The sequence below is a fragment of the Nycticebus coucang genome, chromosome 18, assembly GCF_027406575.1.
Source record: "Nycticebus coucang isolate mNycCou1 chromosome 18, mNycCou1.pri, whole genome shotgun sequence".
Classification (NCBI taxonomy): domain Eukaryota; kingdom Metazoa; phylum Chordata; class Mammalia; order Primates; family Lorisidae; genus Nycticebus; species Nycticebus coucang.
The window spans coordinates 32,860,053-32,872,779 of NC_069797.1; the positions used below are offsets into that span (position 1 = coordinate 32,860,053).

General features: G+C 49.4%; 1 protein-coding gene across 1 annotated transcript; it reads right to left on the minus strand.

Annotated features, from left to right (window-relative positions):
- Positions 1 to 90: 90 nt before the first annotated feature.
- On the minus strand, positions 91 to 12,717 carry TNFAIP1 (TNF alpha induced protein 1). The gene is made up of 7 exons (XM_053569290.1): positions 12,428 to 12,717; positions 7,905 to 8,223; positions 7,164 to 7,333; positions 6,676 to 6,765; positions 6,546 to 6,598; positions 5,550 to 5,745; positions 91 to 3,941 (listed from the first exon to the last, which is right to left on the minus strand). The coding sequence occupies exons 2-7, from the start codon at positions 8,107 to 8,109 to the stop codon at positions 3,705 to 3,707; spliced, it is 951 nt and encodes a 316-aa protein (XP_053425265.1). The 5' UTR covers positions 8,110 to 8,223; positions 12,428 to 12,717; the 3' UTR covers positions 91 to 3,704.
- Between the last annotated feature and the right edge of the window lie 10 nt (positions 12,718 to 12,727).

Below are 12,727 nucleotides of genomic sequence, written 5' to 3' on the forward strand. Positions count from 1 at the left end.
CTTTATTGCTTTCTGTGCTGCCCTTCCAGAGAGCTGCCCCTCTGCTATAATGTGTGCCTGTTTCCCTCAGCCTGAGGGCTGGCCAGGCATCTCAGCCAGTGGGTGGACACTGGAGTGGACTCTTGTGTTTTCCTTACCTCGTGCCAAGTGCAGACAGGGAGCCAGGATCAGAGTGGCCTGGCTCTTGGCACTGACAACCATTGTCATCTCTGGCTTCACTGGGCCCAGGAGAAGATGAAGCAAGCCAGTTGGGTTTCCTGGAGCACTGGGCTCGCCAACTACAAGTCTGTCAAGCATCTAGACCACAAATGTAGGAATTCAGCAGAGGAGCAGCTTTTGGTATGGACAGTGAAGCCAAGCTACTTCCTTAGCTTCTCAGATATCCAAGAGCCAGAAATGAATTGCACAGCATTCTGCCCTAATTCTTAGGATTCCTTCTTCCCTACCAATGCAGTGATTGTTAGAAGTCTTTTTATTCTTGAAATTAGTATTAAATCTCAGTTCCAGCCCTTGTTATTGTCCTTAATCCTCCACCAGGGGGAGCCTGGGTTGCAGGGCAACTGAGTACAGTGGGTGGCGTGAACCAGCTAGAACACCACAAGGTCAGGTGGTGAAGAGAAGTGCAGGAACTAAGCCTGCAGCTGGCCAAGCCCTACTCTCAGTAAACATGGCTCTGTTCCATTGCAGTGACCCTGTTTTATTAGAAATTAGTGTTTACTTCCATCACTTATGCTGAGTGACAAAGTATTGCAGTTATATGATAAAGGAAAAATTCCCTCATGCCCAAGACTGGTGCCATCTTTCAGGCTTAACCTTGGTCACATACTAAATCCAATAAACCCAATACTGGTCTGTGTTGTTGACAGCAGGCTTCCAGTTTTCTCAGAAAGTGACAAAGTTTGGGCAGTGTGTAGTAGCTCATGCCTGTAATCCTAGCACTCTAAGGCTGAGGCAAGCAGATCGCTTCAGCTTAGGAGTTCGAGACCAGCCTGAGCCAAGAGTGAGACCCCCATCTCTACTAAAATAGAAAAATTAACTGGGCATTGTGGCAGGTGCCTGTGGTTGCAGCTACCCCAGAGGCTGACACAGGAGGATCGCTTGAGCCCAGGAGTTTGATGATGTTGTGAGCTAGGCTGATATCACAGCACTCTAGTTTGGGCAACAGAGTGAGACTGTCCCAAAAAAAAGTTTGGTGGCACCTGTGGCTCAGTGGATAGGGCGCCGGCCATATACACCCAAACTGGCGGGTTCGAACCCAGCCTGGGCCAGCCAAACAACAACGACAACTGCAATAAAAATAGCTGGGCGCAATGGAGGGTGCTTGTAGTCCCAGCTACTTGGGAGGCTGAGCCAAGAGAATCACTTAAGCCTAAGAGTTTGAGGCACTCTATCAGAGGCAAGAAAGTGAGACTGTCTCAAAAAAAAAAAAAAAAAAGTCTGACCGTCATCCATGCTTTTTGTTTACTTCCTCCTGGGGCTGCTTGATGTTAAAAAATAGAGTCAAAAGCTGCTTTCTGAATGGGGCTGGGAAACTTTCAGAGAAATTTGCTCCAAATCCTTAAGCCACAAAGTTTGATTAAAGATGCCAAGATCACTTCAAGGAGTCTCCTCAATAAAGACCAAAGAAGTATTTTCAATCACAGAGGATAAATGCCCAGTCTCCTGTGATTTCTCAGAAGAAAACCTAGTCATCACTGAGACAGGAAGATCTGAATGGCAGAGCAGAGAGTACAGGCTGAAGGGGGGATGAAGAGGTCAAAGGGTAAGCCTGAAAATACCTCAGTGGGGAACTGGCAATTTGAGTATTAAAGGGCTTCAAGAGGGGAGCTGAGAAAACAGGCCAGTGACCTCAGGTGGAAGTCTGTGGGAAAGCCAGAAAACCAAAGCCTGAATTTGGCCAAATAAATGGATTTGTCCTATCTTGTTACTCCAGGAAGGGCTGAAAGAACTAGCAGCTCATCCATCATCAAGGTACCTGACCCTGAGAGTCTTAAGAGCTATTTATACATTCAAGACTGTGACTAACACATAAAATGCCTGATTAAAGTCCCATGTCTCCTCTCATCATGTCACTTCAGGTCCTTGTGAGTGTCTAACTCTGGTCCTGGCACTTGTCCACAGACTCTGTGGGCCAGCCATGCGCAGCCACCACTTAGCTATTGTAAGAGTAGTCGAGAGGGATGAACTTGATAACCTATATCCCTTCCCCGTGGTTATGCTGCTTTCTGGACTGGCACAACTGCTCCCTCCCTGACAGCATTCCTTTGGAAAGAATTCAGATAAGCTGCTTCCCAAGGGCCAGGCCAAACAAAAGAAGGGAATGAAAAAGCCCTAAAGAGGAACTTATACCCTGGCTGATGCTTGGCATCTCCATAGCTAAGTTGCCCAAAGGTATGAAGACCTTTAAGGGGCTGAGGGTGCTCCTTCATCCTGTGTTCTGAGACTCCCCACTGTGCAGAACCATCATCCCCAGACAGGATATAAACCAACAGCATGGAAAGAGCGGGGTGGGAGATATGTGGCCACACACATGCCACCTCTTCCCAGGAGCTGCTGAGAGCACAGCTGAGGCTGAGTTGCCTGTCCTTGACTGATGATGGTCACACCAGGCAGCACAATGCAGAGCCCAGGGGCTCCACAGCTTTCATGCTGTGGCTCGTGTTTCTAGTGTAAAGTAGCTTTTGTACCCTATGACAGCTCTTTGGCTTTATAGTATGGTAAGGACAGCATGCCTTGCAGCCAAGGGCACTCAAAGACAAGAAAACCAAAAAGAGTGATCATGGTAGACCCCAGGAGCCAATTATGTGACTAAGATGTGGGGGTAAAATGTCTTTTCTCACAGGGACCCTATTAGGACTCTAGAGCCCAACTTACGCACCCTTCCTTCCTCAGTGCTCTTTGGGTTGGCTGTGTGGCCAGGCTGGCAAAGTCACAGCTGGTCTGTATTTTTACTGCTTCCTCTTTATCCCTTCCCTCTGACTGAGGCTGCAGGGGAGAAGAGATTAGGGTCAGAAAAGACATGGGTCAGGGCAGAATACAAATCTTCTGAATAACAGTACAAAGTGCTTTAAAGAAACGGATCCCAAGGCATGGAGAAGGGCCAAGGGGTCTGTCATATGCAGGGCCTTGGCACCCTACAGGGCAACCAAAATGTCCCGTCTCCTCATTATTAGACTTAAAACTATTCATTTCCTAGATTATTTTTAAAAAACAAAAATCAAGCATGTGCTTAAATACCTTGGGGAAAAAGAAGTCCTACCTTCTGTTAAAAAACTGGGTCTCCACAGCACCAGCAGCTCCCTTCCCCTGAATGAACCCATTCCCCATGGGCCTTAGCAGAGGCCTAAGGATAGTAGCCCTTCTGTAGAGGAAGGGGGTGCTCAGCAAAGGGCCTAGGGGAATGTTCTTAGCTGGAGGTGGGTAGATTAGTCCACTTACCCCAGAGCAGAAGTGACTCCCTGTCAGGCAAGAAGGGAGATGCTGAGCAAATGTGACAGGACTCAAGTCATCTGGAAGTGCTCAGGGGCAAGGCAAAGGAATGTGGTCCCTCCCCTGCCCAGGCCTTCTGACCTCCCAGCAGGGCCTATCATGCCTCTGGGTGCTGGAGCAGAGACACAGCTAGCAGCAGGATGGGGTGGCCAACGGGGTGGGCTTCCACAGGACAGGAGACAGGCCTCCTGTGCCCTGACTCCCTGAGGGTCTTGTCAGTCACGATGGGCAGACTGGTGGCTGAGCTGCCGGTCATCATAAGTGCTATAGCGCTTGACATGGATACGGCGAACACGGTCCCGCAACTCAAAGGTCTCCTCATCTTCACTGGGGGAAGCCTGGCTGCGGCTACGGCTTGTAGCTTCCAGCAAGGAGTTGTCAGGGATGCGGGGAGTCTCGTATAGTAGAACATTGAGTGTTTCCTCATAGATTCGGGCCTCCGGGAATTCCACCTGGCATGAGGGGAACAAGACCTAGTGAGGTGTCATCCCAGGGAGGGAGCGCAGGTCAGAGCTCTTGGCCCCTTGCCAGCTCTATAAGGCCTCCTGACTCTCCCACAAGATAGGTGGTCACTGTCTTAAGGGAGGGCAGGCTTCCCTCCTGAGGTGTTGAGGGGATATACTCCATGGACATGTGGGTACAGAAGACCAACCCTCCTCCCACTCCAAGACTGATAGGCCAGCAGGCAGAGAGGACGGCTGTGGCTTTGTTGCCAGGCCTAGGTCCAAAGGCTTGTCCACCACTTCCTAATGCGGGGCCTTGGGCTTAACCTTTCTGGGCTGCAGTTTCTGTATGTGTAAAATGATGGTTCATATCTACCTCTGAAAGTTGCTGTCAACATTACAGGAAAGATGTACATTGCTTAGCAGAGAGCCTGACACACAAGTAACCAATAACTGACAGCGGCTGCTCTGAGGAGTTCTAGTACTTCTTACTGCTTGCCTGAACTAGTGCTCAGTTCTCATGACCAAAATGGAGGAAAGAGAAAAGGGGTGTCACTCGAGGCACCTTCATTCTAACCTAACCTGCTACCGTCTGCTCTCACCTGCCAAGTGGGGAGAATGGCCCCACCCCTGCCTATTTTGCCAGTGTGGTATGAGGGAGTCAAAAGAGCTCATGAAAGAGAAAAGACTTAGGAAGATGACTATTGCTGCTCCCATGTCCACAGCTTAACCCACCACCACAGAGACCCACCACTGAATCCCTACTCCACTGATATGTTCTGGAGCCTCATCCCTCCCATTCCCACCACCAGAAACTGTAGGAGGAAGCAGAGTCACCCGTAAGCTATCCTTTCCCAACCTGCAGCCATTCTGCCAGATGCGCCACTTCAGTAACCTGGGGAGCTAAGGAGTATTCCAAGAGCCTGGCTACAGCCATGTGACTCTTCCACCCCACCCCATGAACAGGACACACACTTGTGGGAGGCAGCCATTCTCTGGGGAAGACACCTGTTGCAGCATGGAAGGAGGAAGTTAGCTGAGTTTATGTTAACTACCTCCTATCAAATGCCTCCCGTGTGCCTGGCACTGTGGTTAAGTTGATTGACCAGCACACCCAACTGGTGGGGGCCAGAGAGGAGATCCAAACAGCAATCTCTATCTCAGAAGTCTGAGCTATTATTTCCAATGTACCACACGGCTTCTCCTAAGTGTGGTCTCATTTCATAATCTCTCTTTTAAATTCATACTGTAATATCATTCCCATGTCTGCAGATACAGAAATTGAGGGCCAGAGGGTTTAAATGGCTTATCCAAAGTCAAAAAATTGGTAAGTAGTGGAACTACTGGAATTCACGACAACTTTAAAGACTCATCCTTCCCCCAAACCAGGCTGTCCCCTGCCCCTCAGCTGTCAGGAACAAATGGCCATTTCTCGAACCCCTTGTTCTGGCTTTGTCCTTGCCTATCACCATCATGGTGTATTTGGAAAACAGCCATATATACACCCTTTTTGCTCCTTGTGGTGAAAAGGCTCTGACGGGGCTGCATTGGTTATGCCCCGACCACTCCCTGCCACAGCTGGTGTTTCCTCCCCCCACACAGAGGGAAGCCTCACACCTTGGTCTGCTTCTTCTCGGTGGCATATACGATGGAGGTGCAGCACACCTCTGCCAGCTTACGACCTTGGCCATAGAAGGACCAGCAGCAGATCTCATCACCGATGACATCCTTGATGAAGAGTACACGGCCATTGAAGCGCAAGGAGAGTTTGTCAAACAGCTCGATGTTTTTCAGCAAGTGGTCATCAGAGTTGCTAAAAAACCCACAAAGGCCAGCAGGTCAGGAATGAGGTTCCAGCATGAGGAAGATGCTAGGGCAAGTTGGGCCCACCGTCCCTTCCTCTCCCCCACTCTGTCCTGCTAGAATGAGCACAAAATGCCATGGTGCTGGGAAAAGAAAGGGTCACAGGGCACCCTCTGTGTTTGGGGGCCTGTGAGGAAATGCATTGAGTTGGTTTTTAGTTAAAGCAGAGATAACTGAGGAAAGGTGGGCTCCTCTCACTGAGCCCAGAAGGAAGGAGGCATGTTGCTATTTCAACAGAAGGCTGTGGGGGTGACAGCAGCAATGCGCCTGTCCATGGGGAGTCATAGGGAAGATCTGGGACTCTGAGCCTGCTGCCACTTTGTATACCTAACGGTGGCCTATGGAGAAGAAACAAAGTGTGCTGAGGTAAGGGGGGACGTTAGCCCAGCATGCAGTACACAGACTGGCTTAGAAGGACTCCCAGGCCTCCAGCTTCCCAGTGTCCCCCCTCCCATCAGTAAGATAATTTGTGAAAACACCTGGCATGCTGCCCAATATAGTATATGTAAAGGGCACATTCCAAGTTTAGTCATCTATCTTGGCCAGGATCCTGCACAAGTTCCAGATGCTTCTGCCCTTCTACTCTCTGTTCTTCCCTCGTAGCACAACTGATGCTGAGACCCAGACCTGTGCTGGGAGCGCAGGAGCCTCCCTCTGGGTCTGCTCCCCAGTGTCCGCTCTGGCTACTCAGCCCTTTTAGCTGCTTCTGCAAACCTTCCCTGGGTCCTATGGCAGAGAGCCCCGCCCTACCTGGTATAGGAATACTTGTTGTTGCTTCTGTTGTACAGCAGCTTCACCACGGGCTGTGGAGAGAGAAGAGAGTGAGGGCTGGGCCAGGGGCCTGGCATGCCCTGCCCGTCGCTCCCAAGGTCCCCAGTACCTTGGTGGAGGATTCGATAAGCCTCTCCTCTTCTTTCAGGGATGTGATCACAGGTATGTTGCACACAGGCTGGTAGGAGTCTTTTTTGTCCTGGGAGACACACAGAGCAGAGAAGCTTCTATGGAATCTTCTGCTTGCTAGGCTTAGCTAGGAACCTCCAGAGCCCTTCTGCCATGGCCACTCCCTGCTTGGTAACAGGGCTCATGAGACCACTGGCAAGAGTAACAGCCAGTGGGCAAGCAGACCCCCATTTCCAGAAAACTTAGAATGCATATACCTAGACATATGAACTAGAAGCAGGGCCTACTCACTGCCAAATGTGAACACTTGGCTGCCAGTTTGCTGGGCTGGGTGGCATCTCCCTGAATCTAAGCAGGTTTGGACTCATCTATCCTACCCCTCACACAGCCTGCCAAGATCTAGACCCTCAAGTCCTGGGAGAAGGGGATGACTTGCCCTCTCAACCCATGCCAACCCTGCCCACACACCTGCAGAGCAGCCTGGCACATGTTCACCAGCCCCTGGATGAGGTAATATTTTGCTTCAGCCATCAATTCCTTGACTTCTTGCCGGTTTTGAGGGAGAGTGATGGTGTCATCTCGGAGGTAATTCAAAATGGTGCCGAAGTGCTTTCCACATCGGTCTATAAGGATCCAGCCTAGGGATTCAGATAGGCCTCACGGGATTACTGTCTGCTTCCAAATGTGTCAGAAGCAGGCAACAGCCACCCAAGGAGGAGGAAAGGTGCTCCACAGGGTGACAGAAGTGGGGATGGAAATTCTAGCTCTCAGGTCCCTGCTGCTCTTTACCCTTCCTCCCCTACACCAAGAACAGGCATAGTCTATGGGAGATACAGGCCTCCCAGCCCTGTGGAGGCCACAGCTCAGGAGCAGACAGGCCCAGCCCTGGCTCCATGGAAACCACCACCACTGCAGCCTTCTGCCCACCACCCAGTCTTCTGGCACTGGTTCTAAGAGAATCCTGTCCTATTTGAATATTTTAAAAGTACAGATCCTCTCCCTGGAAAATGCATACACATACCTGACATTCTATGTACAATTTTAAAGACTTCTGAAGCTGTGCTAAGTACTCCAGAAAGAAGTCCTATGCTAAGTGAGGAGGAAAAGTGAATCTAAATTCTAGATCTCCCAGGCTTACACCTGCCCTGAAGCCACCTCACCAATCCCTTCTCCCCTCCCCACCCTGCCCTACAAGCCCAGCTGCCTTACCTTCTTTGTCAGTTAGCACCTCCATGCGCCCGCTGAACATGGCCTTGAGCATAGTGTCATGGCGGGTCAGTGCCCGCACGGTGGTGTAGTACAGGGAGCCACCCACATTGAGCTGGATGTACTTGTTGCCTAGCCCTCCTCCCTTGAAACCGCTCAGCTTGGGCTTTGCCCCCGAGGCTGGGCACAGACAGGTATCCCCTGACATCTCCCGCTGCAGGTAGATCACCACACGGCAGGAGGTAGGCTTAGAAGACTCCGCCGTGGTGGAAGGGGTCACGAGTGAGTGGCCAGGGAAGGCCAGAGCCTCATACTCTCAATGCTGTGAGCAGAAGATGGGAGAGAAGACAGAAGTCAGCAGGCTGAGCCCTCAAACCAGGAGGGGACAACAGTAGAAACATGATCATAGTCTTTCTCTTCCTCATAAGCCCAGGCACTCCCTGGCAGAGGCTAAGTCCTCAGGAAAAGACTTTCCTGCTGTTTTTCTTGTTCCAGAAAACAGTCCTGCCTTGGTCACTTCACCAGCCTCTCTGAGACTCGGTTCCACTCTGGGCAGCAAGGAAGACAAGCAAACCCTTAGAACTAGTCAGAGAGGGCCTGAGGAATAGATCACCCTGGGTGACTGGGTCAGAGTCTAGTCATTTTCTTTCTTTCTTTTTTTCTTGAGACAGAGTCTCATTCCACTGCCCAGGCTAGAGTACCATGGCAATAATCTAGCTCACAGCAGTGTCAAACTACTGGGCTTAAGCAATCTTCCAGCCTTAGCCTCTGGAGTAGCTGGGACTATAGGCACCCAGCACAACACCCAGTTAATTTTTTCTATTTTTAGTAGAGATGGGGGTCTTGCTTTGCTGGTCTCTATTTCCTGAGCTCAAGGGATCCTCTTGCCTTGGCCTCCCAGAGTGCTAGGTTTACATGCATCTGCCTGGCCAGATTCTAGTCATTCTTTTTCTTTCTTTTTTGAGACAAACCTCAAGCTGTGGCCCTGGGTAGAGTTATGTGGCATCACAGCTCACAGCAACCTTTAACTCCTGGGCTTGAGTGATTCTCCTGCCTCCGCCTCCCAAGTAGCTGAGACTATAGGCACCCGCCACAACGCCCGGCTACTTCTTTTTTTTGTTGTTGTTGTTGCAGCCGTCATTGTTGTTTGGCAGGCCTGGGCTGGATTCGAACCCACCAGCTCAGGTGTATGTGGCTGGCGCCTTAGCTGCTTGAGCCACAGGCGCTGAGCCGATTCTAGTCATTTTCTTTTCAAGGTTCTCAGGATTCCAGCATTCCAGACAAACCTTCTGGGAATCCAACTGGCCTAGGAGCTTCCATAGGAGCCAGAGGGACAGAATACACTTCCTTCCTTTCTAAAGATTCCAGACTCAGAGGCAGCTTGCACCAGTGCTTCCTCTGGGCACCATCAGGAAGAAAAGTAAAAGCAGTTTCACGAGACAACTGAGTGAGGCAGGTTAGAGGATGTTGGTCAGTGTTCTTGGCAGAGGTTACCTGAGCTCCAGCTGGAGCTTCCTGACCTTCCTCTTTATTGGCACGGCATTGTCTCATGTTCCCAAAACTGTCACCATTTTTCAGCCTTACAATAGCTATTTTCATTTCTTTTTCCTAAGAGGGAGCCCAGCTCTCTCTCTTTTTCTTCCTTCCCAATAAGAATTGGAGAAAGGGGGTGGTGCCTGTGGCTCAAAGGAGTAGGGCTCCGGCCCCATATCCTGGAGGTGGCAGGTTCAAACTCAGCCACGGCCAAAAAAAAACTGCAAAAATAAAAAGAATTGGAGAAAGGACCAGAAAAGACAAGATGATAAAACTAAAAATAATAAAGTGAGCTGGGAGAATAGCTTGAGTCCAGGAGTTCAAGACCAGCCTGGGCAACATGAAGAGACCCCACCCCCCAACTCCAAAACAAAAAAATAAAAATAAGATGAAATAAAAGCAGTGAATTTGGAAATTAAAACATTAACAGGAGTTCATAGGAAAGAGGAGACAGGAAAGCAAAGAAGAGCAAAGCCAGGTCATCCTTCACGGTTCAGATTCTATATTCTGTTCTTGGCTTTCTAAAGAATCACTAAAATTCATTCACTGAAGAAAAAACATAAAGTTAACAATCACTGTTTACTTACTATGTGCTGGGTACTATTCCTGGCAGTTAATATATATTAGCTCATTTAATTCATTCAGCAATAAAACTATTGAGTGCCTTCTTTGCTAAGCAATAGAGAATGATGAAAATATAATATTCTTGCCTTCAAGGATTCAAAGAAGCATCATAATATTAACAAGAATTTTTTTTTAAAGTTAGTGTTTATTGTGTTCTTGCTATGTGCCAGGCACTGGGAGTACACAAATAAATACAGAAGACTTATATCCTCATAAAGCTTCCATTCTAGTGGAAGGAGACAGACTATAAATCAGGAAATAAAATAAGCACACAATTCTAGAAGGTAATAAAATGCAATAAAGATAACTAAACAGTGACAAGAGAATAATTAGGGAGAGGCACTAATTTAGACAAAGAGATAGGGAAGGCCTCTTTGGGAAGGTGACTTCAGTGCAGGTCTCAAAAGAGAAGAGTAAGTGCAAAATTCCTGTTAGAAACAAGTTTTAGAAACAGAAATAAGGTCTTGGTGTCTGATGCACTGAAAGCAGGGGGAAGTTGCTTTGATGTAAAGTCAGGGATGATTAGTTAATACTAGAGTTTAGATTTTATATTAATTACAATACAGTATAGGAATCAATTGGAGAGTTTTAAGCAGTGATTTAATTTATTTATAGCATAATTTCTCTCTTTTTATTTTATTTTATTTTTTTTTTGTAGGGACAGAGTCTCACTTTACTGCCCTCGGTAGAGTGCCGTGGCATCACACGGCTCACAGCAACCTCCAGCTCTTGGGCTTACATGATTCTCTTGCCTCAGCCTCCCGAGCAGCTGGGACTACAGGTGCCCGCCACAACGCCCGGCTATTTTTTTGTTGTTGCAGTTTGGCCGGGGCTGGGTTTGAACCCACCACCCTCGGCATAAGGGGCCGGTGCCCTACTTACTGAGCCACAGGCACCGCCCTTCTCTCTCTTTTTAGAGATGAGGGTCCTACTATGTTGCCTAGACTGGACTTCAAACTCTTAGGTTCAAGTGATCCTCTTGTCTCAGACTCCTAATAGTTGGGACTACAGGCATGGGTAATGCACCTGGCTTAACTCTGGCTACTGGGTAGAGAGTAGACTGCAAAGGTGCGAGAGGAAGTGGGAAGACCAGAGGAAGCAGTAGTCCAGTCAAGGAATGACGAAGGCTTGGACCACATTGGTAGTAAGGGAGACAGAAAATGGTGTAATTACTTCATTTATCCTCATAGCTTGTAGGCATTAATGACTGCACATTATCTTTTATAAATGCAACCCAGAAGCAGAGCACTGGTTTTCGCAGGTTTACTGCTCTTCCCTCAAACAGTGCTTAACACAATGATATGTACATTTTAAGTATTTAATATATGTCTGTTTGTTACACTGAAAGTGTCTCTGAAAAGATTTAGGTAGGTTCCTCGGAAGAACGTCCAAGGAAAGGCCAGTGGGTGCTGTATGAAGTAGTGAAGTCTCTTGGTGGTTTGTCGGGAGACTCTTTCATTTGCCTCAGAGATGAGGTATGGATGAGGTGAGCCCTCATCTGGGGATTGCCCAGTAAGTAAGAAATACTAGAATGGTATAAGATCACATTACCTTTATCTGCCCACTCCAAAGGAATGAATCGACCCCTTAACAGGGTTTAGCAAGTTCTTCATGTATTTTGTGTCTAGCCTCAATTTTCCCGAGATCAAAGAAAGTACAAGTTATGCCAAAGCAATGTAACTCAAAAGCTAGGCTTGCCAAGAGAGGAAGACAAATCCAGAGGTAACCTATTCCTTTCCTACAAAGCAATTACTTTGAGCCCTGGATGACGTAACCTCAGATTCCACCCAGACCAATGGGTTCCAGGAATCCTATGGCAGGTGACGCCCCAGAATGTAATTCTAGGGAGAATGAAGTTTCCATTGATAGCCTCAGTGTTCTTCCTTCCGGACTTTGTGTGTGGATATTTGGGGATGCCTGAGGCTAGGGGCGGATCCATGTGTCACAGCGAAGCTAATGGGAACCTAAACCGAACAAAGGGCAAACAACCACCGCAGTGGAAAGGTGTGGGGTCTTAAAGGAAGAAGAACCCAGAAATCATCAGACACCGGGGACCGCGGGAGTAAAGCTGATCTGGACTAGAGTGGGCGGCTCGAACACAAACCCTAGGTGTAAAGGTAAGGCTTCGTCCAAAGGGTCCTGGGGAAATTTAGCTACACCCACCCTCTCTTCTGGCCAGTGCAGTCTCTTCCCCGAGCCATTCCTCACTACCGAGAAACCCAGACCGGTTCTCACATCCACCCCCAGTGGAGAATGTCAGCTCTCCATCTTCCCATCCCACGCCTTTCCCCAGGACCGGGCAGGGCTCTTTGCTCCAGCCGGTGCCCGTCCATCTCGTCCCCTAGGACATCGGCAGGACCGTCTCTCACCGTCCCCGGGGACGCCTCTCCTCTCAGCTGGGTGGCGAGCAGACTCTGTGCAGCCCCTAGCCTGTGGCTGCCTGCCCGCCAGCAATCTCGGGCTGTGAGCTCACATCCTGCGCCCGCGGACTCCGCCCGGAGCCGCGTGCGGCCCAGCCCAGCCGGCCGGGGAGCCTGAGACTACAAGGCCCGGGATGCACAGCGCCGGGGACTGGGGGTGTGTGGAGTACGAATCTCCAGAGAGTCTTCCGCGGAGAGCGCGCAGCTACTTCCGGCAGCCATGTTGGCGCAAAGGCCTCTGGGTGCCGT

Excerpts from the sequence above, each read along its gene's own strand:
- TNFAIP1 (XM_053569290.1), bottom strand. The coding sequence starts at position 8,109 with ATGTCAGGGGATACCTGTCTGTGCCCAGCCTCGGGGGCAAAGCCCAAG. Across the intron at positions 7,334-7,904 it reads GGTGCTAACTGACAAAGAAG|GCTGGATCCTTATAGACCGA; the intron begins GTAAGGCAGCTG and ends CTGAATCCCTAG. Across the intron at positions 3,942-5,549 it reads CCGAGAAGAAGCAGACCAAG|GTGGAATTCCCGGAGGCCCG; the intron begins GTGTGAGGCTTC and ends CCCTCATGCCAG.